At 46.3% G+C, this 26,439-nt stretch overlaps 1 protein-coding gene across 1 annotated transcript in view; it reads right to left on the reverse strand.

The window, feature by feature from the left end:
* Positions 1-13,330: 13,330 nt before the first annotated feature.
* The window catches only part of LOC126109901 (UDP-glucosyltransferase 2-like), an 82,981-nt gene continuing 69,872 nt past the window's right edge, over positions 13,331-26,439 (reverse strand). The window contains exon 6 of the mRNA XM_049914991.1: positions 13,331-18,444. Coding sequence (XP_049770948.1) covers positions 18,150-18,444 — 295 coding nt within the window. The 3' untranslated portion in view covers positions 13,331-18,149. The remainder of the gene's footprint in view (positions 18,445-26,439) is intronic.

Raw genomic sequence — 26,439 nt, forward strand, 5'->3', positions numbered from 1 at the left:
AGCACTCGGAATAGTTCTGTATTGTCGGTGTACTGCTTCTCAACTCGCGTGCCATAAGTTTTTAACTCTAGCCCACAAATATAGCTTCCTGTTGACCTCATTGCTGTGATGAACAATTTCCTTTTCTGCAGTTCTGTGTGACAATTGAAATTCCTTTGGGTTTCACCAAATGAAAATTATTTATTCTTAAGTACTTCAGTTACTTCATTTGATTCTAAAGCATGTGCTCAAATATACTTCTTTCACTGTTTACCTCGGTTGTTCTAGACAATGTTGCATTTCCTTTCCCTACATTTTGGAAATTCTTCTTATTTGTGATAAAACTCTCTTCTTTTTGTCCCTCTTATCTGTGCCCTGCACTTGGGGTGCCAAACTTCACTGTTACCTTCCAATTGATCTGTCACCCTGATGTTGTCCTGAATAATTTTTGCCTTAATTATTTTATAGTGTGACAACCTTACTTGACTTACCTCGATGTAGTGGGCTTGCTATGCGGTGCCACTAATTCTTGCTATGAGACTACTTCTCCATCTGCAGAGGGTCGAGAGCTGGAAGGGAGTTTCAAACTATTCGACCTACTAAATGACACGAACTTCTGCAATAACTCTTCTGTATTTTGTTGCTCCAATATAACAATTACACGGTTGGGTCAACACATATCTTATAAATCAGTACCTCACATCATCATCTCAATACAGACTCCTAGAATGAACAAAATAGAGCCTCCAAACAGAGTCGAATAGGATAGAAGCTGAAGTAATGAATTAAAATTTGTGCCAAGACTAGGACTTGAACCAGGGACTCCCACTTGTTAGGCTGTTGTGTTATCCACTTTTCTTTTTCTTTTTTTTTTAATTTTTTCGGTATTGTTAGGTTCGTTTGGTCTGGGCAGACGTCACACAACATCCGTTCAAGTTGCTCGTCGATTCTTGTACTCAGTTTTTCTTTTATTACAGAGGACAATCGGCCCTCTGAAATCCACTAGACCACCCGGGCATTGTGACTAGCACGGCTGCACAGACTGTCCTAGTCCAGCGCCATCCCTAACACAAATTTAGGCTCAGACAAGAGTCCACAGAAGGAATTTTTCTAGGATAATGAGTGCAGCCTTGCTAGCCACAGTGCCTGGGCAGTCTACTGGATAACACACCTGCCGAGTGACCAGGAGACATGTGTTAAAGTCACGACCCGGGCACAAATTTTAATTCGTCACTTCGGCATCTATACTTATCAAAGATACAGTTGAGATTCACTGTGTCTCCAGACATACATATTTGAGCCAGGGTAGAATAGACTGACATTTCCCTTCAGCTTCTTTCAGCTGTTCTTAGGGCACTGCCACTGACAGCAGCACCTCTCGTCCTCTGCCTTCTGAGACGCTGCCGAGCCGCGGTGCCGAAGCGTAAGCGACCCTTCACGCTCGATTGCCGTCACGCCCCGACTGTCGAAAGTTCTCTACGTACTAACTACTTAACAATGTTTTCACATGAACATTTTTCATCTGATTGTGAGGAAGTGGTGGAACGCGTTTTTCTGAATAATGAACATGTCACACCACAAATGCTGCAGATTGTCACTGAAAACAGATGACGGGAAGTTATCTGTCGAACCTTTTATTATGTTTGGTTTGTGGGGCGCTCAACTGCGCGGTTATCAGCGCCCGTACAATTACCCAATCTTTGCTCAGTCCAATTTCGCCACTTTCCTGGATGATGATGAAATGATGAGGACAACACAAACACCCAGTCATCTCGAGGCAGGTGAAAATCCCTGACCCCGCCGGGAATCGAACCCGGGACCCCGTGCTCGGGAAGCGAGAACGCTACCGCGAGACCACGAGCGGCGGACAAATCTGTCGAACCTGTTAGCAGTCAGATGTCACATACAGGGTGAAAGGTATTTCAACCGACAAACTCTGGGAGGTTGTAGGGGACATCAAAACAAATATTTTTCCCTAATGTCATTTTTTCCTATGAGGTGTATTTAAACCGGTAGAGGTGTTTTCTCTGGTGGCAAATTAATTAAACCAACAAACACTTTTCCATTTTTTATGACCAAGATACAACACATTAAGACAACACAATTTCAATTACAGTAGATTTTCAAAAATGCCTCCATTGACACGTAAACAAAGGTTACACCGTCGGATGGTGTTCTGTCAGACACGGGCAAAAACCCCAGGAGTATCCTGAATTGTTCCTGCTGCTGCTACTATTCGGGCAACCAGATCCTCTTCTGATGCAACAGGTGTAGCGTAAACAAGGTTGCGCATCTCTCCCCACACAAAAAAGTCCAGAGGGGACATATCTGGGGATCGAGCAGGCCACGGTACAGGACCACCTCTGCCAGTCCACGTTTCTGGGAACCGCCGGTCCAGGCATCGACGCACACGACGACTGAAATGTGCCGGCGCACCGTCATGTTGGAACCACATGCATTGTCTCGTAGGGAGGCGGACGTCTTCCAGCAATTCTGGCAATGCTCTGGCGAGAAAATTGTAATAGTGCCTGCCATTTAATAGCCTAGGTAGCAGATACGGCCCAATTAAACAGTCCCCAACAACACCGTGTCACACATTAACGAAGAACCGCACTCGACGAGCGCTAGTAACTGTGGCATGTGGATTATCCTCACTCCAAACATGCGAATTGTGCATGTTGAAGACTCCATCATCCCGAACGTTGCTTCATCGGTAAACAACACAGAGGATGGAAATGTAGGATGCATTTCACACTGTTCCAGGTACCACTGCGAAAACTGTGCTCTGGGTGGATAATCAGCTGGTTCCAGGTTGGGACATGCTGTAAGTGAAATGGACGTAACAACAGCTCTTGAAGGACTGTTCTTACATTCGTCTGATTCGTCCCCATGTTACGTGCAATTACACGAGTGCTGATTGAAGGATGCCGCTCCACATGCTGCAAGACAGCTTCCTCAAATTGCAGCGTTCTTACCGTGCGACGGCGTCCCTGCCCAGGTAATCTGCTAAATGACGTGGTCTCACGCAGACGTTGTTACACAGCAACAAAGGTCGTATGGTGCGGCATACGGCGATTAGGATATTATTGTTGATAAACCCACTGTGCAGCTCGTCCGTTGTGGTGCGCTACGTAGTACGCACCAACCGTATCAGTGTACTCACTGCAGGTGTATCGCTCCATTAGTAAACAGAGACAATGCACTACTACACTGGTGGACAGCAGTTTCCTACAACTGAAGAGCGTAATACGGCCTCTAACAACTGCAGAGTATAATACGGCCTCCACCGGTTTAATTAATCCCTATAAGAAAAAAAGACATTAGGGAAAAAATATTTGTTTTGATGTACCCTACAACCTCCCAGAGTTTGTCGGTTTAAATACTTTTCACTCTGTCTAGTTCCTGTAACATTAATGTTGAATGTGTGGGCGCGTGTCGTATTGGCAGTATTCCATTGCTGCAACTGATTGTAACACAATAAGCAGTATACATGTTCCGAGAAGAAGTACTTTCTTTTATTTAGTTCAAAGTTGCAGTCATTTCAAAATTTACTGGTCTTTATCAGAAGACTCGGCTGCAGAGGAAACAAAGTCCATCTTGCGGCACATGCTCAGTCGCTCGAGATGAAAAACACGTAAAATCTTAAATGTGGTTCTTGCGCAGACAAAAGAATGGGCAGTCAGTGAACTTACTGATTTAAAGAAAAGAATAACCAAAAAGGTACAAAAATTTGAACAACACACAATGGAATATTGTATTAAAAATCAGAGATAAATAATAAAATGTCTAAACTAACATCAGCCATTTTGACTTTACCCTCTTGTCACACGTGACACACATGTGTGCGTTCAGCTTTTTCCGTGCAATTCCATGGGACACACTGTTATCGTGTCAGACATAATATCTGGGCCGTTTGTATGTTGGAGGTCGCTACTTCCCTACTGAATCTTTCTCTGTTGCTCTGGAACATCAGAAGTTGCTATTTTGCTATCTAAACTTTGCCTGTTCCTCTGGATTGTGGAAGTCATGTTTTACACGTTCTCAAGTTTTACTGCCACTCTTACACATATACCTTCCTGCACCAGCAGTTTTGCAACTGTTTTAGCAGGCTTGTGTATGTAACTTTGCTTCAAGATGTACCAAACTCAGAAAAATTATCAGTAAGCTTGTCCTGTGTGTGTGACACTGAATACGATTTTCACATTTCCCACACTGTGTGTTTTAAATATCAATTAAAATCATATATAAATTCAGTTTTTGGCATTCTTATGACATTCGTTTATTACACTTATAAGTATTATCATTATTGTTTAAAATTAGTCTGCAATTCTCAACAGAAAAATTGGAAAATTGACCACAGTTGGAGAATGGGATGTAATGGGCCTACTGTTGTTCAAGCAGTATGGGGGTGGACTGAGGAGGCTAAATGTTTTTGTGGTTGCCGTTACCTCTCTACGCTGATTGAATGGACCGTTCTATCTTGAGACCACAGACTCCATTCTCGAAGGTGTCGAGTCAGTGCCAGATGGAAATCTCATGCTGCTCCTTTATCACGTACCGCATTTATGCAAATCTAGTGCACACTTTTTTTTACCGTATGAAGTACTCAAAATGGGGTGTGCATAAGATTCGATGGCACATTAGATTCGAGTAGAAACTTGAATCGTTCACAGATATTACCTACCTTTGTGACCTGAAGTAGCAAAATATTTATGAAACTCCAGCAAGAAAATATAGGTATGGTATCTGTGAAATAAAGAAGGACGACGTAAATCGAGTAAGAAGTTATCGAGTTGAAAAAGCTGGTATATATTTCCAGTTCTGAATTCTGTCCACAGGCAGTGGAACAAAATCCATTACTGCCATGAGAGGAAATTTTCTTCAGTAGTCGGTTAAAATAGAACCTGTCTTTTTTTCCTCCGTCGAAATTTATGTACTTGAACCGTATCATCTTCATCTTTGCCTAGGTGTGGTGTGTCGTCTTCCGGAGCCTTGCCTTTGCTCTGCCGCGATTGGTCCGTTTGCTTTTAAATTCCGGAGAGCGCTGGGTTCTGGGAGAGACCTGCTGACGACGAGAGTATGGAGTGCTGCTGCCGGAGTGAGACGGGGAGTTTAGTTTCCGGTTGTGTGGCAGCGCAATGTTGCGGGAAAGGTGGTACAACTTCCCGTAAACGCACGTGATTGCTACGAGCGTGTGTACTCGGGATGGTGGCAGTCATTCTGGACGGGCTGTGTGGTAAGGAAGCTCGGCGTGGCAACTGTTGACGTGGCGTGTCAGCGTTGCTATGGCGGAACTGGGGCGATTGACCCAACTCGAGTTGGTGCTGGCTGCAACCTGTGGCCGAATGCTTGTCTGCCTTCTGGACTAATGGTGAGAATTTCTTGACTTGATGTGTCTCATTCAATTTCTGCGCACGTCGTCGGGTGTGTTTTGCTCTAAAGTCGTGTGCCATGATGTTTCGCAATTTTAGTAGGCTCAGGCGTGCCCTAAATCCCGATTCAATGATCTGCTGTTATGTTGTCAAGTGTAACTATCACTAGAAAAGAGTGTTAACTCTCTGTACCTTAATAACTGAACCTAAAATATTATCTGCGGTTGAAATTTTATTCTGACCCAAGTGCAATAACGATCTTGTATTTTACAATTTGTTGAGTGGTATTATTATTTAGTACTGGCTGTCGCATTTACTAAGTCGAAGATTTACGAAAGCCAGTGGGCGTCATTAACAGTTCCTGCCTAGAACATTTGAACCATGTGTTTCAATGTTTAGTAATTTTATTTTATGTGTTATAGAGAGTTGCTGTCATGCCCTATGTGGACGATTCGCCACGTTGGTGAAGTTTCTAGTTGTTCTGCTGGTCTGTGCCATATTGCTAAAGCAGACAGTCCTAGCACAGCTGACTGTAAATTTTTCCTAGTGGTGAGGAGCACGGGCTGGTTTTAAGTGCTAACTCACTAACTTCAACCATTCTCAGATATTTATTACGACTGATATTCAGGCCGTTCAGGCCGAGTGGCGAGGTCACTACGCCTTTTTGGTTATTAAATTTATCTTGTTAGCTTGTTTAATTAAAAAAAAACCTTTCGTATATGAATTTGTCTTTTGGTCTTTACTGCTCCTTTGGACGAAGTAAATTAACTGTTGGTTTTGCGTCCTTGTAGCATTATCAAAACAGCATTTGTGGTTATATTTGATTGGCCCTTCTGGCCGAATGATTAAAGTCATTCCTTTCAGTAACTTATTGTATTGGTCAATAATTAATCAAAAGTGTTGGGTCCTTCAGACCGTGATTATCTCCTTGTGTTGAATCTTAAGGTTGTCATTCAGACATTACAGTTGTGAATGTTCAGCGGCCCTTATATATATATATATATATATATATATATATATATTGCACGTGGGAAAAATATATATAAAAACAAAGATGCTGTAACTTACGAAAACGAAAGTGTTGGTATGTTGATAGAGACAATTAAAAAACACACAAACACACACACAAATTTCAAGCTTTTGCAGCCCAAGGTTGCTTCATCAGGAAAGAGGGAAGGAGAGGGAAAGACGAAAGGGTGTGGGTTTTAAGGGAGAGGGTAAGGAGTCATTCCAATCCCTGGAGTAGAAAGACCTTAGGGGGAAAAAGGACAGGTATACACCCGTGCACACACACACACACATATCCATCCGCACATATACAGACACAGGCAGACATATGTAAATGCCTTTAGCATTGTTGCTAATTTAAACGGCTCATATATCACAGGATGGTTCAATATAGGTGCATTTATTAATGGTTGCTCGATATTCTTAAAAGATTCTTAAACCCCTTTGTCCCATATCCATTTAGATCTTTGTTTTAGTAACGTTTACAGTCTAGCATTGTTCATTACTTGGCTGTGCATGTAGTGATGATAAAATCTTACTAGTTCAAGGAAATGACATGCAGGTTCTATGTGGCATTGAACCATAATAACACACTTTTAGTATCGAAACGACATTTATTTCGTCACTTAATAGAGCAAATACAGAAAGATGGCTGTCGATCATAGCACTAGAACACAAAGACAAGAAGACCAAACCAAAGATCATAGTAAAAGAACTGTCGCTTCGCATCAGAGACGCAATAGCCATAGAGCCCCCCCCCCTCCCCCGCCCGCCTACACCCCGGGGCAGTACTGAGCTCGACGGGGTGGAGCTAGCACACATCCACAAAAAAACATTTGTGTCAGTGCGGCGTGTGGAGGTGGCGTCCGGCGCTTGCGCAAAGCGGCTCGGGCATGTCATCATCAGGGTCCTGCACGTCAGACAGCTGCGCAGGCAGTGACGAGTCGAAGAGGGCTGCGGCAGTGGCAGGCGAGGTGTCTTCGGAGGCAGGTGAGCAGGGGGCGATGAAAAGTGGCTCCAGGAGGGACCACGCAGGCTTTAAACCCTGTACCGAAACTGCACTCGTGCGCCCACTGAGTAGAATCACAAATGCATTGACCCCACGCCACAATACACGGTGCGGGTCAGGGTACGGAGGTTGCAGAGCCGTATGAACAGAGTCACCTCGTAACATGATAAAATCGCATGATTTTCAGTCCTTAAGAACAAACACCTGTGGCGTGATGTGAGCGCGAGGTAGAGGTGGTCGAAGGCAGGCCACGTGAGCACGCACTCGTTCAACAAGGGCCGGCAGGACGGTAGCGTCCGTGTGCTCGACGAATTCGTGGGCAGGACGAGCGGTTCACGATACGGGACCTCCGCCGACGAAGCACTGAGATCCACACAGTGCGCGGAGAGGGTTCCCAGCAATACCGACGGCAGAGCCTCAGACCGAAGCCCGCTGTGGCACTGGAGTGCAGCCTCCAGCGTTCTGTGCCATTGCTCCACTAGTCCATTGGCCTGCGGATGATATGCAGTCGTGTGAAATTTCGCCATCCCGTACAACTCACACGGCGAGAAAAAAGCAATGACTCGTATTGGCGGCCCTGGTCCGTGGTAGGTGGTGGAGCAACCAGATCTAGCCACCCACACTGAAATGAAAGTGCGAGCGTTTCTCTCAGCCGTAATGTCCATCAGGGGTACCGTCTCAACCCAATGGGTGACGCTGTCGATCATGAAAAGGATGTATTTGGTCCTCAGATGGGGGGCAGAGGACCGACCACGTCAATGTGCACGCTGCACAGACGGTCCCTGGGGATGTCAAACTGCACACCTTGCTCCATTGACAAGGTATGCACGCGCGTGACCCCGAGCAGCAATTGTGCCGCACGCTGGCCAGACGAATCTTCGGTTACGAGTTGTGGCGTTGTCCACATTCCGGGGTGGGCAAGGTTATGTAACGCATCGAAAATCCTGCGCCGAATGGGGGAAGGCACTGAGGGATGGGGCGAACCAGTAGAAACGTCGAAGAGGATTGGAGTTGATGACCTATGCAGGGCAATAGGTTTGATGACGAGCGAAGATCCGTCATCCAAGAGTAGACATTGTGTGTCCGCGTCTTCAGCCTGAAGCCGCCCCAGTCCCTCTAATTTCAATGGGGCATTTCATCGAAATGCGGGAACTACGTTCAAAGAAAGTTGGCAAATAAAATCCGTGTGCCGGAAGGGGCGCGCTTGGAGATCTTCCGCCGGGTTGCGCATTACGTCATCATGAGGTTTATGGTCCAAAATAGATGGTGAAAGCACACCCTGCGATGTCACTCCTGAAATGTTTGACTGCCTCATAAACCGCGAGGAGCTTGTGGTCAGAGGCTGACCATTAACACTGAGTCCTTGTTAGCTTTTTGAGAAGAAACGGAGCGGCTGCATTCAGTCTGCAGTGTGCTCTTGGAGGACAGCACGTACCACCGACTCATTAGCATCGGTAGTGATAGAAATCCACGCCTCGGGGTTGGGGTGTGTGAAAGTGATAGCCTGCATCATGGCCAATTTCAAATTGCCGAAAGCATCCAACATGGGCCTAGTCCATTCCAGTTTACACGTTCCCGTTGTATTTTTACGTCTGTGCAGCGTTGTTTAAACCTCAGGGCATGAAGCAGTAATCGAAAAGGCTGAAAGGCATAATGACTGCCTTTTTCGGAATGTCGCGAAGGATGCATTAGAATTTAGTGATATGCCTTCAAACAGTCCAAGGCAGAAAAATACTTCGAGCCATGCAGTAACTGTGTGAAATGCTGAATATGAGAAATCGGATAGTTGTCTATAATAGTTGTAGCATTAAGGAACCTATAGTCACCGCACATGTGGAGTGAACTGTCTTTCTTAGGCACCAGCTGGCTGTCCGATGGTCGGAGCACACCCGAAGTCAGCAACGGCACCTGCCACCAAATCCGCACCACGGATGGCCCACTCGTGGTTCAAAAAGCTCGACAGCTTAACGTCGTAACGCCAGGATATCGCTGACATCGGTGGCAGTGTCAATGAGAAAGCGCATGCCCGACGACAAGTCCATGACATAGAGGCATCATGCTGTTGGTGCAAGTGGTGCAGCATCAGAAGATAGGCGCCGTTGATGATCATGGCATGACGTGGCGCCTAAACGTGCCCGCCAAAGTCGTTTGGGTACACACAAGGCTCGCAGGATTTGTGAGCGCCGTCTCCGTAGGTTGCATGGTACCAGCAAAATGGGTAAGCTTGGAGGAAAGTCATTGCGGCGCAGGTGGGGGATGCAGCTGGCTGCGTCGGGCGTCGTAGCTGGAGAACGCTCGGGCTGCTGCTCGACCAAGGTCAGCTGTTGTCAGGAGGGCGCAGGTAGTACCTCCTGTAGGCCACCAGGAGGCAGCTCCTGGCAGGTCGCTGAGCTGTTGAGGTGTGTGCGCTGGCCTCTAATGGTGGCGCGTGGAACTGGCGAAGCAGGGGTGACAACTGGAGGCGAAGCTGTTGTCGTCCGTGGCACAGTGTTAGTGACGAATGATTGCGTAGGCCCGATCGGCCAAGCGTAGGCAGACCTCGAGAGGGTCGGCGGAGTGCAATAGCAGGTGAAGCTCCGTCTGACACCAGTTTGACCATCCACAGAGTCCACAGTGCAGCATCGGGTTGTGCTCAGTCATCAATCAATGTACAAAGGTGCCGCTAGAGCTGCGAACGTGTGCGGTCGTCGAGGTGCTCGTCATGGATGATGTGTTGGATGGCATCAGTCGGAGGGCGAGAAAGGCCTTCTATAGGCAAAGGTTACGCCACCAGATATATTTGGGCGAAGCGGGCGACGAGCGTAGCAGATCACTGCTTATGTCAGAATGGTCGTGGAGGTGCCTCACCAGGCAGACGAAACATGTGTTGTCATCCAGGATCCCGTGGATATCCAGTAGATGGTCCACCAGAACGAACCAAGTCTTAGGGGTTGCTCTTTTGCAACGATCCTTTAAGTTTCTCTCCACCTGTTGTAGAGGCTCACTTATATTTTGGTGTCGTGGCTTGGTGGTGCTTCAAAAGGTACAGAGCAAAGGGCACTGGCTATAGTGTTAGCTCGGACAAACAACTGAAGAATCGTTAGGAAATTGTCATTTGGTTATATGCTACCCAACAATATAAAAGGAGTACATGGATGTATGTTATTATCTGTTGTGAGTTACAAAGTGAGAGAGATATGTATACCCATCATTAAAACTGGAACTGTACATACAAAATATGCATAAAATACAGATGAGTTACAACAATGTACAACGTTTAGTAACTCAGACAGACTGAGAATTTCTTTCAGCATCTGCCCCTCGGTACAAGGTGAAGAAGTCACACATCACAGTGTAGTGACATTACATGCCCAGACCACTCAATCAGTTGGCTTAAAGAATGGTGACCAGTAATTATTTGTAAGGTAAAGTTGGCACACACATTGCAGCTGGTTGACAGATTGTACATGCAGTAGAACACATTATCAACCAAAAATCGTCCACTCAGTACAGGCCAAGTGTTTTGAATTTCCATGCAGCCTTACTTGTCAATAACCAACTCACAAATCCATTCAACTGAACTAAACTTAGCTAGCATATTACCATCTCTTTCAGTTTCAGTATGTTTGTTGTATGTTTGTATCTTACCATTACTGATCTGAATATTTGTTACAGATTCTTCTTGGCATAGCAATTATGCATTAGCAGCCAAGCGTATACCAGTGCTGTTCATCATTCTCCGTGGGTTTTCCATCGCCAGACTCATTTTATGAGGTATTACTATCCGATGATTGTCAGTTTTCCAAGACAGTAATTCTGCACCAAATCTTGTCATTTTATATTTCAGTAATCAATTTATACCAAATAATATTTGCAAATTAACATTGTGTGCTATTGGTAGAGTTAGCATAAATTGAAATTTCCCAATATTCATAGGTATACGCATTTCTTATTTGATTAACTCACCTTTGCATCCCATGATCGCTGTGTTATATACACTGGTAACAGATAGTATAGGACACAGGTCTTTATTTCTAGTGTTTGTAATAAATCTCATGACATCAGTGAAATCTCACCACCAGAATCTACACTCCTGGAAATGGAAAAAAGAACACATTGACACTGGTGTGTCAGACCCACCATACTTGCTCCGGACACTGCGAGAGGGCTGTACAAGCAATGATCACACGCACGGCACAGCGGACACACCAGGAACCGCGGTGTTGGCCGTCGAATGGCGCTAGCTGCGCAGCATTTGTGCACCGCCGCCGTCAGTGTCAGCCAGTTTGCCGTGGCATACGGAGCTCCATCGCAGTCTTTAACACTGGTAGCATGCCGCGACAGCGTGGACGTGAACCGTATGTGCAGTTGACGGACTTTGAGCGAGGGCGTATAGTGGGCATGCGGGAGGCCGGGTGGACGTACCGCCGAATTGCTCAACACGTGGGGCGTCAGGTCTCCACAGTACATCGATGTTGTCGCCAGTGGTCGGCGGAAGGTGCACGTGCCCGTCGACCTGGGACCGGACCGCAGCGACGCACGGATGCACGCCAAGACCGTAGGATCCTACGCAGTGCCGTAGGGGACCGCACCGCCACTTCCCAGCAAATTAGGGACACTGTTGCTCCTGGGGTATCGGCGAGGACCATTCGCAACCGTCTCCATGAAGCTGGGCTACGGTCCCGCACACCGTTAGGCCGTCTTCCGCTCACGCCCCAACATCGTGCAGCCCGCCTCCAGTGGTGTCGCGACAGGCGTGAATAGATGGACGAATGGAGACGTGTCGTCTTCAGCGATGAGAGTCGCTTCTGCCTTGGTGCCAATGATGGTCGTATGCGTGTTTGGCGCCGTGCAAGTGAGCGCCACAATCAGGACTGCATACGACCGAGGCACACAGGGCCAACACCCGGCATCATGGTGTGGGGAGCGATCTCCTACACTGGCCGTACACCACTGGTGATCGTCGAGGGGACACTGAATAGTGCACGGTACATCCAAACCGTCATCGAACCCATCGTTCTACCATTCCTAGACCGGCAAGGGAACTTGCTGTTCCAACAGGACAATGCACGTCCGCATGTATCCCGTGCCACCCAACGTGCTCTAGAAGGTGTAAGTCAACTACCCTGGCCAGCAAGATCTCCGTATCTGTCCCCCATTGAGCATGTTTGGGACTGGATGAAGCGGCGTCTCACGCGGTCTGCACGTCCAGCACGAACGCTGGTCCAACTGAGGCGCCAGGTGGAAATGGCATGGCAAGCCGTTCCACAGGACTACATCCAGCATCTCTACGATCGTCTCCATGGGAGAATAGCAGCCTGCATTGCTGCGAAAGGTAGATATACACTGTACTAGTGCCGACATTGTGCATGCTCTGTTGCCTGTGTCTATGTGCCTGTGGTTCTGTCAGTGTGATCATGTGATGTATCTGACCCCAGGAATGTGTCAATAAAGTTTCCCCTTCCTTGGACAATGAATTCACGGTGTTCTTATTTCAATTTCCAGGAGTGTATATAAATATGAACCTTCCAGACATATATTTTTCCAACTATTATAAGGTTTGGCCAACTTTCTTCTTTTTTCTACTCCTTGTTCAACATCCATTCTCACTCTTACATATAAAAGCAATTAACTTTTCTTTGTATGGGCTTATAATTTTATTGTCACATTCTGGATTCTGGTTCCTGTCCCTTGAGACATAATGTCGTGTTCATTACCTGTGGAGGCCAATATTTAAAGTTTAAATCCTGGTACTTAGTTTTACGTGAAAATGTTTTAAATCCTGGCACTAAGTTTTAAGCGAAAATGTACGTGCTACAGAAATGCCACAATTTTTGAGAATGTAAAATTCAGTTCTCTGTATTTCGTTTACATGCACTATTCAAAAAACTTTTAAAAAATATGTGATTCTGTGTGATAAAAAGGAAAATACTATAGGCTTTGTTTAGTGTAATAAATTCAAAAAGGAGTATTTAAACAACTCTTAAATAATTGTAGAAATAAATTTTATATAAGAGAAATTATAAATTTCAAATGATTGGGGCATTGAATCTCACTTTAAACTGAGGTATCTGAGAGATCCCTCGTAGTATACGTTACAGAAAAGTTACCCCGTGAGTTAAGGGTTAAACTGTCACAATAATTACACTGTTTATAGAATGTGGTTCTTGGTGAAGCTGGGGGGAAGTTGGTCAGTGAGGACGGCGGGAGAGGGGGGATGGTTACAAACCATCTTTCAAGGGGGGGGGGGGAGGCTGGAGCGGATTTTACAGGACAGATGCAGACGGTGGGGACGGGAAGGGTTTTTCTTTTTTTACGTAAGCCGAGGGGGTTGTGGCAGGGAAGGGGGGGGAGGAAAAGAGGGAAGGCACCGTGGTCCATGAGTCGCCTCTTCGATGCCGCTCCCGATACCACAGATATTCGATAGCCAATTGAGGGCCGTCTTAACAAAACTCAACAAACGCCATTTATAGTATTTTACAGAAGATGTATTCTATAGTTGTACTTAATATGATTGATTCGAACAATTTGAAAAATGTAATACTGGTCATCCATGTAGATAGGGGTCGATAGAGAAAAACCGAAGTTCATCATTAACCTTCTTCATTGAGGAAAAACAAGTTAGAAATTACAAATTTTTACAAAACCCAACATATTCATGTTTCCACGCGCTTTTCTTTTCTTAGCTCTGCGATTACATTTACATTGTTATTCGTACCTTTGCAAAGGAGTGAGTGAATTTTAAAATATAGAAGCTCTTTTTATGCAGAGACTGATCATCTACACCTCTTGTGTATGGTACTTTTCATTTGAATAAGCAGTTTTTGAGTTATTGACGTAGGACCACGAGCATAACTCACTTTCCCGCAAAACTGATAAAAATTGGAGATTTTTGACAGTCGATTGTGGCTAAACAGGTGAATCGCTAATAGATCTTGGGTAGAGAACTCTATGCGAAATTTTATGCTCTTTCATTCCGATTTTGGAAATTTTTGGTGGGATGTATCGTTATCGAGTTAATAAAAGAAAAACTGTAGGAGTTCAAAATTTTCATGGTTTTTCGGCCCTGAAAAGTTTAGCACAAGCCAGAAATTGTCGCAGACTCATTTATTTTGGATGCCTAACTTCCTTTAGAATTATTTCCATCTTGCGCGTATTTATTGACCAGGAAAAGTCTAATGTACCTATAATAAGCGTAGTAAGAAATCACCCTGTAAAATCTTTGTTTTATTTGTATAGAGGCTATCTCTAAAACGAATGAGATTATTGAAACACAAATATCCTGCTTCAGACGTTGTTTCTGTTGTTGTTTCACTACAGTTACAATCTGTATCGAGATCTTCGTTTGAGGGTGCAAGTGCGCACTTGTCTCTCTTTGACGTTGACGACTCATGCTTTATGTTGCACTTTTCACCTTGTGAAGTGTTTCAGAATCTTCCGAATGTTCTAAAGTCTTAATAATGATGTTTGAACAAGAGTTATACTGCAGTACCTACTTGTGTCGTAGTGAAACAGTGAGTGAACACGGGAGATAACTAAGTGGGACAATACGTATTGTTGTCCAAGAGACACTTAGCAAAGAGTCCGTTTTTCTCGCAGGATGTTGTGCGGCTGCATGACAATTAACATGTGCGAGTGTAAAGGATATTAAAGTTAACATCTAAATTTTGTGTTCTAAGTTTCAATGACTTTTGTTATTTGGGGAGCAAAATAAGCGATGATGGTCGAAGTAGAGAGGATATAAAATGTAGACTGGCAATGGCAAGGAAAGCGTTTCTGAAGAAAAGGAATTTGTTAACGTCGAGTATAGATTTAAGTGTGAGGAAGTGGTTTCTGAAAGGATTTGTGTGGAGTGTAGCCATGTATGGAAGTGAAACGTGGACGATAAATAGTTTGGACAAGAAGAGAATAGCAGCTTTTGAAATGTGGTGCTACAGAAGAATGCTGAAGATTAGATGGGTAGATCACATAACTAATGAGGAGGTAGTGAACAGAATTGGGGAGAAGAGGAGTTTGTGGCACAACTTGACAAGAAGAAGGGATCGGTTGGTATGGCATGTTCTGAGGCATCATGGGATCACGAATTTAGTATTGGAGGGAAGCGTGGAGGGTAGAAATCGTAGAGGGAGGCCAACAGCAGAATACAATAAGCCGATTCAGAAGGGTGTAGGTTGCAGTAGGTACTGGGAGATGAAGAAGCTTGCACAGTGTAAGGTAGCAGATTTTGTACCTTACATGATGCTAAATCAGTACTAATACACCGAATAATAATTGATAATTGGCCCACGGGTAGGAGAGAATGGACACAGAAAAGGAAGTTGTGTGTGTCATGTCGACTAACGAGATCGGCTCAGAGGCTGGAACACGGCCGGAACCCCTAAGTAAGGTGTCTATGTGATGTCAAACTAACGGGATGGCCGCGGCCGGACCCCTTTGTCGGCTGGCACTTGAGACCACCAAAGACGTTCGGAGAGGCTGGGCCATCACAACAAGAAGCGAGAAGGAGCTATATGCGAAAGAGAGAAAGACGATTTCGCGCCACAGTGGAAAATTTGCGGAAGACTGTGATGGGACTGGCGCAGAGCGCGTAGAGATACGTGTTAAGGCCGGTTCCCACTAGAGCGCGGCAGCGCGTCGTGCGGCAGCGGCAGCGGCAAGCGTTTTCTGCTTTGACGCGGCGGCTCGCGGAATTGGCGTTCCCATCTGGAAGCGGCAGACGCTAGCGGTAGCCAATGACGGACAGCTACTTAGGTACGGGTCGGGACCCACTGAAACTCCCGGTGCGTTTGAAGAACTATATCTTACACCTACATGGAGGAAAGACGAAGTTGGGTGAAGACATACCAATTTTTCATTTTCTGTACAGTGTACTCTTTCACATATTCCATTATGCATGTTTTCTCATGCCTGACGTCACGCTCAGCGCGTTCTGTGATTGGCGGCGCGCACCTGGGGCGCGTCACGCGGCAGCGGAAGCGGTTCGACATGGTCAAACCGCGACGCAGAGCCCGCCGCGCCGTGCCGCTGACGCCGTTTCCATGGCAACCACGCCGCTGACGCGCCGTTTTGACGCGCGGCAGCCCTAGTGGGAACCGGCCTTCACAGGTTTGGCGGCAACAGTAACCGCGGGAGAATTCCGTGTCGTGGTTGGGTACAAACGCGCACGGATACATGGAAGTCTGTGTCGTGATTGGCCACCAACGCGCACGGATCCATGCGGCGAAAAACGGCCAGGTTTGCAAAAATTCTGATGGACGACTCTGGGGCCGGCTGTGGAAGAGAGCAGTCGCGGTGTCTGGCTGCCCTGCGTGGAGAGCGTGGAGAGGAGTAGGTTGGAGAAGTTACAGGCACTGAGTCCAGTAGTTACTCTCAAAGTCTGAATAGTTTAGAGCGTACGACTCCACACACGTAGCATTATCTGTTCCTGTGAGGAGAGAAACAGATTTGTACTAACTTGTGGTGTTCATATGCAATCTGAAGTGTACCTTTGCTGCCGCGCACTCGAGTCGACCAACTACTCTTGGCATATGTGCAAGTAGCTTGAGTATTGACTAGTGACGAACTGCGCAATTGAACACTTACGTACAGGAGTATACGGGCGCAAACCACGTCCACGTTGGAGATTGAAGCCAAGCTCGCTCACGGGAAAGACGGCATCACGACGTTGGCTGGGCCGACCGTCGTAATCGTCACGGAGAATTACGGTGATATTAGCAATCATCAGCCAAAGTAGGGCACTGTAATTCTAAATGAGTTCGTATTCCGCTAGCTCTCTGACTGGCGCTCTCTGAGTCTGTGTCCGATCAGGCAGAACTGCAATAGGGTCACTTGCGGGTTCAGTGTTGACTTCAGGAGTTAGGAAAAGAGGATACATTGTGCCAATGATAGGCTAGTTAGGTTAGCGAGTGTATTGTATTGTCACGTTAGGCTACAAATATTGCTCATCCTGTTCTGAATAAATCTTAATTTGGTATCATATGCTAATCACCGCATTATTGATTTCGTAGCTAGCAATCACCATATTTTTGTTTAATAATTAGAGTGTAATGATAATTTCGATGCAAATGATACTGGGGGCATAACCGCGCGTGTAAACAGAGCCAACGTAAGTTAGATAGCAACTCAAGGTGTTGTAAGACAAGCAATAGATATTTTTCAATATATCGATGATTTTACAATAAACCCCCGTACGTTGCAACAGGATAGAGTAGCATGGAGAGCTGCATCAAACCAGTCTCAGGACTGAAGACGACAACAACAACAACAACAACGACAACAAGTTTCAACAATGGAGTATAGAACAGGATTGGTGGAGTTTTAAGAAAAATGGACTTGTCGAGTTTTACCAAAATTTACTACATTCGGGAGCATTTTACGAGAGCGAATATTCAGTTTGGTCGTATATTCTTTTAAACCATTGTGTGAGTCTCCTATAGAAGTACCAAAATCCGTTAACGTGCTGGCGTAAGCTGTCGCCAGTACACCGGTCGGAAAAGCTGAAGCGGAAAGATCGATAGTGGGCGCTAGATCGAGCGCGCCTATCGCGAGAGTTTGCGACCGACGTGTGGTCTGTTGTGCGTGTGTGTCTGTCCTCTCTCCTGACAGACGAGCTCGATGCAGCTCCTACTACCGATCTTTGCGCTTCAGCTTTGACGACCGGTGTGCTGGCGAGAGTTTACGCCAGCACAGCTAAGGAACGAAAAAAAGTGGCGTCTGCCGAGTTTTGTCGGAACGGTCCCCAGCTGCGGCGACGCCTGTCTCGAAGTGACGCGCGACAGTGCCCGCAGGCGGCGCCGCAGCGCTCAGTCTTTCTTCGCGGTCTTCTTCCCCCGCACAGCCGCGGCGCCGCAGAGTTTCCGCACGAGGAAGCGGACTGCGAGGGCGGCGGCCAGGGCGGCGGCCGCCGCGCACAGCAGCAGGAAGGCGGCGACGTCGAGCAGCAGCAGGCGGTACCAGGGCAGCTCGAGCGCCGCCGACCGCATGTGGCGCGCCCCCCCGTGCCGCAGCACGTACTCGACGGAGCGCGCCGCCAGCTGCAGCGGCGGCTCCGGCCGGTCGTGGAACAGCCGCGAGCACTGGCGCGCCCTCTCAGCGTACCTGCCGGCAGCCACAGGGCGGCTGAGCGCGATCTAGCAGGTGGGGGGCGGTCTGTCGAGCTGGGAAACCGCCTCAGACTGGCCTACAAAAACCACACTCGCCACAGCATTTCGGTCTGCCAGGTGTACCCGTACGAAATGAGCGTTTTTTTTTTATGTGAAAATGAAACAATAATTTTGAATTGGAATCTCTGCCGATTACCAACTCCTCCGCCTCACTCGTCTCCTCTCCCTCCAGCTTAACTCCCGTCGCTCCGCCATTTTTGTCTCCCTCGACCTCGAAAAGACCTACGATCGTGTCTGGCATCCCGGTCTCCTGTTTAAACTCCAAACCTACGCCCTTCCTATCAACTACATCCGTCTGATGGCCTCCTTCCTCTCCCGCTGCCCCTCCTATGCTACCATCCGTAATGCCAATTCCCACACCTTCTACCCCTCTGCAGGTGTGCCCCAGGGCTCTGTCCTCTCCCCTCTCCTCTACCTCCTGTACGCGGCAGATATGCCCCAACCCCCCACCCCCCTCCAGTACACCTCTTGCAATATGCCAATGACACCGCATTCCTCCCCCTCGCTCCTACCCTCCGACGGCCCCAACGCCTTCTCCAGAATCACCTCGACCTTTCTGCCGCACGGTGTAACCGGTGGCTCCTGAAAATCGATCCTTCCGAGACCCGGGCAATAGTCGTAGGTCGTACCACTCGCTCCTTCCGGCTCCAGGATTTCTCCCTTACCGTCTGTGCCCGTCCTGTCTGCCTCACCCCCACCCTCACCTACCTCGGCCTCATCATTGACAGTCACCTCACCTGGATCCCTCATCTCCGCTCCATCCAATCCGAAGCCCACAAGCGCCTCCTCTCTGGCCGGACTTGAAGGTTGCACCCCTCTACCGTCCTCCACACCTACAAATCCTTAATCCGTCGCATCCTCTGTTATGCCAGTCCCACTTGGATATCTGCCTCCCCCCCCCCCAAATTCTATAAGTCCCTCCAGATCCTGGAGCGTCATGCACTCCGCCTCGCCTTCCGTATACGCCTCCCGTCCCCCACGCGGATCCTCTATGAACACATTCCTTTCCCCCATCTGCTACTATTCCTCGAACATATCCGCATGCTCTACACCTCCCGCCACCTCGATCCCCCTCACCCCCTGGTTGCTCCTCTCCTCTCCCATCCCCGCACCTTGCCACGTCTTCACTGTTGTTTCCCCCCTATCCTACAACTCTGCACCCTTCATCTCCTTTCCCAAGGTGGCTTCCATCAACTCCTCCTCCCGGATGATGCCCTCTCTCCCTCCTATCAACTCTGATCCTCACCCCCCCCCATCCTTTCCTCCATCCTTTTCTTGGGCTCCCTCTCCCCCCCTTCCATCCTCTTTTTTCCCCACCTACCCTCTCTCTCCCCCCTTCTCTCCCTCGAGTCCTTTTACATTTCGCTCCTCTGCCTTTCCCTATTTCCTCTTGCGTCTGCCCTGCCCCTCCCCCCCTTATGAGTCCACTCCCTCCTTTGGTCCCCCCCCCCTTTCGTTTTTCCTCTTCTCCCTCCTTGTTTTCCCCCTCATCTGTCCAGGTCCCCCCCCCCCTCCCCCCATCTGCCCTTGGCTATGGTGTGTCCTCTTTGTGCCGACATTTTACTGCAGTGTTTCCAGTGAGTGTTCACTGTTGTGTGTCTTTTATGGAGTGTTGCGAACGGCCATCATACTGTCGCTGGGTGTGCTTTTATATCTCTTGCGAACAGAAACCAGACTGTCGCCATGTTTTTTAATTGTGTGTATACTATGTTACCTGTCTGCATCCTGTGTATTTTACTCGCTTTGCCAACCCTTTGCTTTATGTTTTAACTTTCCACAATTTTCCACCGTTTTACAATTTAAGTCCCCACTTTATCGCCTGCTTTTATTGTTTCTTAACTTCTTCTTACGTTTTAAAAAGTCTGTAGGCTGCAGAGCAGCGTAATCAGCTGCTGCCAGCAGCTCGAAATACAATAAAGGAAAAAAAAAAGAATTGAATTGAAAAGTAAAAACATTTTATTCAAAGTACTGACCATTGCTTTCTATACATTTTGACCACCTTTGTGGCAATTTGTGGACAGCACGCCAACAGAAATGTTCGTCTTTTGAAGCAAACCAATCAGGCACCCATTTTTCGACTTCTTCGTAGCAATCGAAGTGTTCCTCAGCCAATGCGTGTCCCATTGATGAAAAGAAATGGTACTCGGAAGGGGCCAAGTCTGGTGAATACGAAGCTCATGATACACCACAACTTTCTGATCCCACCAAACACAGAGCACTGTCTTCTTGCCGAATCGATCTGGTTTTGCAGTCGATGTTGATGGTTGTCCCGGATTAACCCATGATTTTTACCGTTTAGGATTCTTTAATAAATCCATTTTTCATCGCCAGTAACAATTCGATGCAAAATTGATTTTCTTTCTTGCCTTTGAAGCAAAATTTGACAAATGGTTTTTCGGTTTTCTATCTGTCTTTCATTCAATTCATGTGGCACCCATTTTCCACACTTTTGGATCTTTCCCATAGTTTTCAAACGGTCAGAAATTGTTTGTTGTGCAACATTTAGCATTCCTGCCATTTGCTTCTGACTCAAAGTATCATCTTCATCCAATATTGCTTGCAATTCGGCGTCTTCCAACTTTTTTGGTGGTCTTCCACGTTCTTAATTTCTGAACAGTTGAAACCATCTTTTGCATGTTGCTTCTGATAGAGCATGATCACCATAGGCCTCGACAAGCATTCGATGCTACTCTGCAGCACTTTTTTTTTTTTCAAATGAAAACAAAAAATTATTGCTTTCCGCAAATCATCACTTTATGGTACAAAATTGGACATTGTTAACAAGATGAAAACATATGATGTTTGTTCCATGACTTGATGTATACTAAATATCTTTGACAGATGTCATACGAACCAAACAAAAAAAATTATGGCTCGTTCACAACAAATGTTCTATAGACACATTTGTATCTTAACGCTCATTTCATACCGGTACACCTGGTAATCCTAAACGAGGGCGGAGTGGCGTCACTTTTAAGCCTCCTCACGACCCTCTTCCGAAAACCTCTCTCTCGGGCACGGTGACCCGCTTGCTACAGCCCCATCCCAGTCAGGGTCTAGCCGCCGCAACAGTATGCGACCTCTAGGGCTTCGTCCGTCCGTTTTTGCCTCTACGATTGTTCTTTCCGTTGCCTCTTGCCTCCTGATTATGTGGCCAGAATACATACTTAAGTAAAAAGAAGAAGAAGAAGAATAAACCACCTCAAAGGAATTATCCGAATGGAACGCAAATCGTAGATGTGACGTCCATCTATAGACAAAAGCTTATATGGCCGGCCGTTGTGACCGAGTGGTTCTAGGTGCTTCAGTCCGGAACCGCGCTGCTGCTACGGTCGCAGGTTCGAATCCTGCCTCAGGCATGGATCTGTGTGATGTCCTTAGGTTACTTAGTTTAACTAGTCCTAAGTCTAGGGGACTGATGACCTCAGATGTTAAGTCCCATAGTGCTCAGAACCATTTGAACCATTTACAGTTTCAAAAATCGTATATCATTTATTTGAGAGTAAGAGTTTCACAAATTGAGCAAGTCAGTAATATGTCGGTCCACCTCTGGCCATTATGCGAACAGTTATTCCGCTCGGCATCGATTGATAGAGTTTGTAAGAGGTCCATGACTAAGGAATTTTTTGCTAGCGCAGTCGAGCAGATGTAATTCCGATGGATTGCTCACGCGCTGCCTGCGATGTGTAAGCTATAAGAGAATCTCAGACCAGAGAGCAATGTTGTACGCAGTAGGAACTGTGTGGCAGTAGGAGTAAGTAGTAGCCAGCAGTCTGGTGTATGGAGTTGGCAGGGCCGGTAGTGCGGAGTGATGGCACTGCCTGAGCGATGTAGTACAAGGTAAAAGCAGCCTCGCGCGTATGTACAATTGTTATATCAACTCCTATGTAAATGTTTTTAAAAAATCTCTTACTAATAATCTTTCTTATAAAAATTAACTTTTGACACTCATTCATCTCAATTTAAAGAATTTACTAATTTCTCCAATCCATGGTCATCCCGATTATTGTAAAGAAAAATCAGTTGTTTCTTTTTATACATGACAAATCTATCGGCTGGCATTGCACTGGGCTGTGCCAGAAAAAAATCTTATAGGACCAGATATATATGCGTTATCCGACGACCTTATTGAGGTAAGAATTTTCAATTTATTCAGTATGATCTCTCAGGGCCATGACGCAGCACTGCTCGGCCAAATTTACCAGTTTAGATTCACAGTCAGTTCATTATTGAAAGGTTATAAGTAAGCCACAATTTTATTGAGAGATTAGTCACGTTTTATTATTAGTAGCTTACGAAATTTATCTGTTGGGAGGTTACAAGTTGTCGGATGACCTCCTGAGGGATATCGTGGCTCATTCTGTCCAATCACCGAGTTACATCCTCAAAATCCCGAGCTATTTCGAGGCCCTGCCCATAATGCTCCAAACTAGGATTTGGCAAGCAAAAAACGAGCAGTAGAGACCCTCGCCGTGTACAGGCGAGCGTTATCTCGCTCAAATGTAAGCGCAGCATGGCTCGCCATGAAGTGTAACGAATCAGGGCATAGAATATCGTCAACGTACCATTGTGACCATTGTGCTGTAACTACGCCCCAGATGACAACCAAACGGTCCTGCACAAGAAATGAAGACTGTGACTCCTGGTTGTCAGGCCGTACAGGTAGCAACAATCTGGCTGGTATCTCACCACTGTCCAGGCTCTTTCCAGACACGTTTTCGGCGTGGAATATCATTGAGTAAAGTGGAATTGTCTTCAGTTTCAGTCCCACTGACGAGCGAAGATGTGTCTGAGACGTCCCAGACAGTAGTGGCATACCAAACTTGACTGTTACCCACCATATGGCCCAACAACCACGAGTCACGGTCTGGGGCACTATTTTATTTCATAGCAGGACCCCTTCATCGCTATCATCGATATTCCAAGCCTCCCTTTGTTGCCTTTCATGAGAAGGCGTCATCGGTTTACATTCCAGCAAAATAATAGCCACCTGCACACGGCGAGAGTTTCTACTGCACATCTTCGTGCTTGCCAGATCCAGCCTTGGCCAGCAAAGTCGCCAGATCTTTCCGCAACTGAGAACGTTTGCAACATTATGGGCAGGACCCTCCAACTAGCTCGCCGTTTTGACGACCTAACACGATAATTGGGCACAATTTTGCATGACATCCCTCAGGAGGAATCCAACACCTCTGCCCACCAATACTAAGCTGAATAACTGCTTGAATAAGGGCGAGATGTGGACCAACACGTTATTGATTTGCTCAATTTGTGAAACTCTTTCTCTTGAATAAATCAATCAATTTTTTTGAAACTGTAGTCATTTGTTTCTCTGTACTTGTATGTCACATCTATCGATTTCCGCACCCTTCGTCATGCGTTGTTTTACTTTTTCTGTCTTAGAATGAATTTCAACTCATTTTGGATGACAAGAGGAGGAGGAGGAGGAGATTAGTGTTTAACGTCCCGTCGACAACGAGGTCATTAGAGACGGAGCACAAGCTCGGGTGAGGGAAGGATGGGGAAGGAAATCGGCCGTGCCCTTTCAAAGGAACCATCCCGGCATTTGCCTGAAGCGATTCAGGGAAATCACGGAAAACCTAAATCAGGATGGCCGGAGACGGGATTGAACCGTCGTCCTCCCGAATGAGAGTCCAGTGTGCTTGGATGACAAGAGTCGACAGTCTTATTCTGATGTCGACTTTCCTCAGGACCAATTCATTAATTTGATGTTGCACCCACAGTATTCGAACTAATCCTCTATAACACCAAGTTTGCAGAGCATCAGATCTGCAACAATCCGCCCTCTTCATCGTCTTAAGTCTCTGCTGCGTTGGTCACGACGGGGAAGATTAGTGTTCTGATGAGGTTGAGATTTGTCTTTGCAGTTATGGAGGGGTTCTTCCACGTGCGAGAAAGTTTTGCTGTAAAATTTCTCGCAGTCTCAGACTTGCAATCTCCAGTATTACTGACGACAGATCCAACATAGTACAAGCGTCTGGCGAGCTCCCGTCATTGGGGCGATCTACGATCATCTCTTTAGTATTTTTGTTCTTGATTCAATAACATATTCCTTACTTCATAGCAAATTTGATGTAATTTTATTTAGTACTGGGATAGGTTTTGTCTAGACACTGCAGCTTTCGAGTCGGTCGAGAAAACCATACAAAAGGGACCTCTAATCACACCCTCACCCTCAGTCCCCCCTTCCCTCCCCTCAAGTCAGGATTTGCGTCTGTTGTTCGTGGCCCTTCCTCTTACCACTGTACAAAAATTTATGCCTAGACTACTTATTTCCGATATCCAATCTTTTTGGTATTCTAAGAGCTATTACGCTACCAACTTAGTCGTTTATTTCATCAACATTAATAATGAAAACTTTTCCATGAGGCTTTTGAAACAGTCAAACTTTTTAACAGATTCTATGTAAACTACTTACGTTTACAATTCGATCTCATTCCTCACAAGTGCTGTAGCTTCGAACTAAGAAAGCCACACAAACAACGATTTAATTGTTAATTTCATGCTGTTAGATTAAATAAAACTGTAACGGACTGTTTAAACAAACGCCAGTTTTAGAATTTGTAAGTGCACGATAAGCTGGTGGCGTAATAACACACTAGTAAATGAAGACCAAAAAACGTCCACTGTATGGGTAAATCGTGTAGTTGCAAACTTTTGTACGGCGGTAGCAGAGAGGGCCATGAACAACACATCAGAAATCCTGAGGCTGGGACCACATTTGAAGGTCATTTTCGTACGTTTTCCTCGAATAATTCGAAAACTGCGGCTCGTTGAGGAAATGTATGCGAATACAAAATTAAATTACAGCAAACTTCCTATTAAAAAGGTATGGTTCATCTTTTTCTAGGACTAATAGTTCGCATTTAGAGAGCAAGATAATACGGAAAACGCTGTAACTTTGGTGTTTTTGTAGGCCACTTTGTGGTTACTTCCTGTCTTGACAGAGTACAAGTGCCCTGTATCAAACTTGTCATATCGACTACCTCTACACCACTGTGGTACGTTGTAAACAATCGTCCTTTACATCCTGCATCGTTAACATAGAAAGGCTACCTGTGTTTTATCCTTATTAACCTCATAGAAGCGTCACTAATGGTGAATTCTGAGTAACATCTACATTTCTCATGTTGATATGTTAAAATTTGCTTCTTTTTCCAAAACACAGCGAAGTTTACACAACGTTACCTCACTAACATTCTCACGTAGTTAAATTATGACAGTATCGTGAAACAGTGGTTTATTAAACGAGGAATTCGTGACAAGTCATTTCAATAACTTATGGAAAAGCTCATTCCCGGAATAAAAATAAGTGTGTAATATCTAATGTTGTTGTGAATCCACACTAATTTTCATTTCACTAGCTATCACTGACACTGAACTGGAAAGGTCTGTACTTACTCGTGTATCACAGTAGGAAACTAAACTCCGGCCGAACAGGCCATGAAGGCCTTACGGTACCGACCGGCCACCGTGCCATCCTCAGCCCACAGACGTCGCTAGATGCGGATATGGAGGGGCACGTGGTCAGCACACCGCTATCCCGGCCGTACGTCAGAGAGCGGAGCCGCTACTTCTCAATTGAGTAGCTCCCCAGATTGCCTCACGAGGGCTGAATGTACCCCCGCTTGCCAACAGCGCTCGGCAGACCGGGTGGTCACCCAGCCCAACCCGAAAGTGAGCTGAAGGGAAGCGGTGTTACCACTGCGAGTGGCCGAGCGGTTCTAGGCGCTACAGTCTGGAACCGCGCGACCGCTACGGTCGCAGGTTCGAATCCTGCCTCGAGCATGGATGTGTGTGATCTCCTTAGGTCAGTTAGGTTTAAGTAATTCTAAGTTGTCGGGGACTGATGACCTTAGAAGTTAAGTCCCATAGTGCTCAGAGCCATTTGAAGCATTTACCATTGCGG

The sequence above is a fragment of the Schistocerca cancellata genome, chromosome 12 (assembly GCF_023864275.1).
Source record: "Schistocerca cancellata isolate TAMUIC-IGC-003103 chromosome 12, iqSchCanc2.1, whole genome shotgun sequence".
Lineage (NCBI taxonomy): Eukaryota > Metazoa > Arthropoda > Insecta > Orthoptera > Acrididae > Schistocerca > Schistocerca cancellata.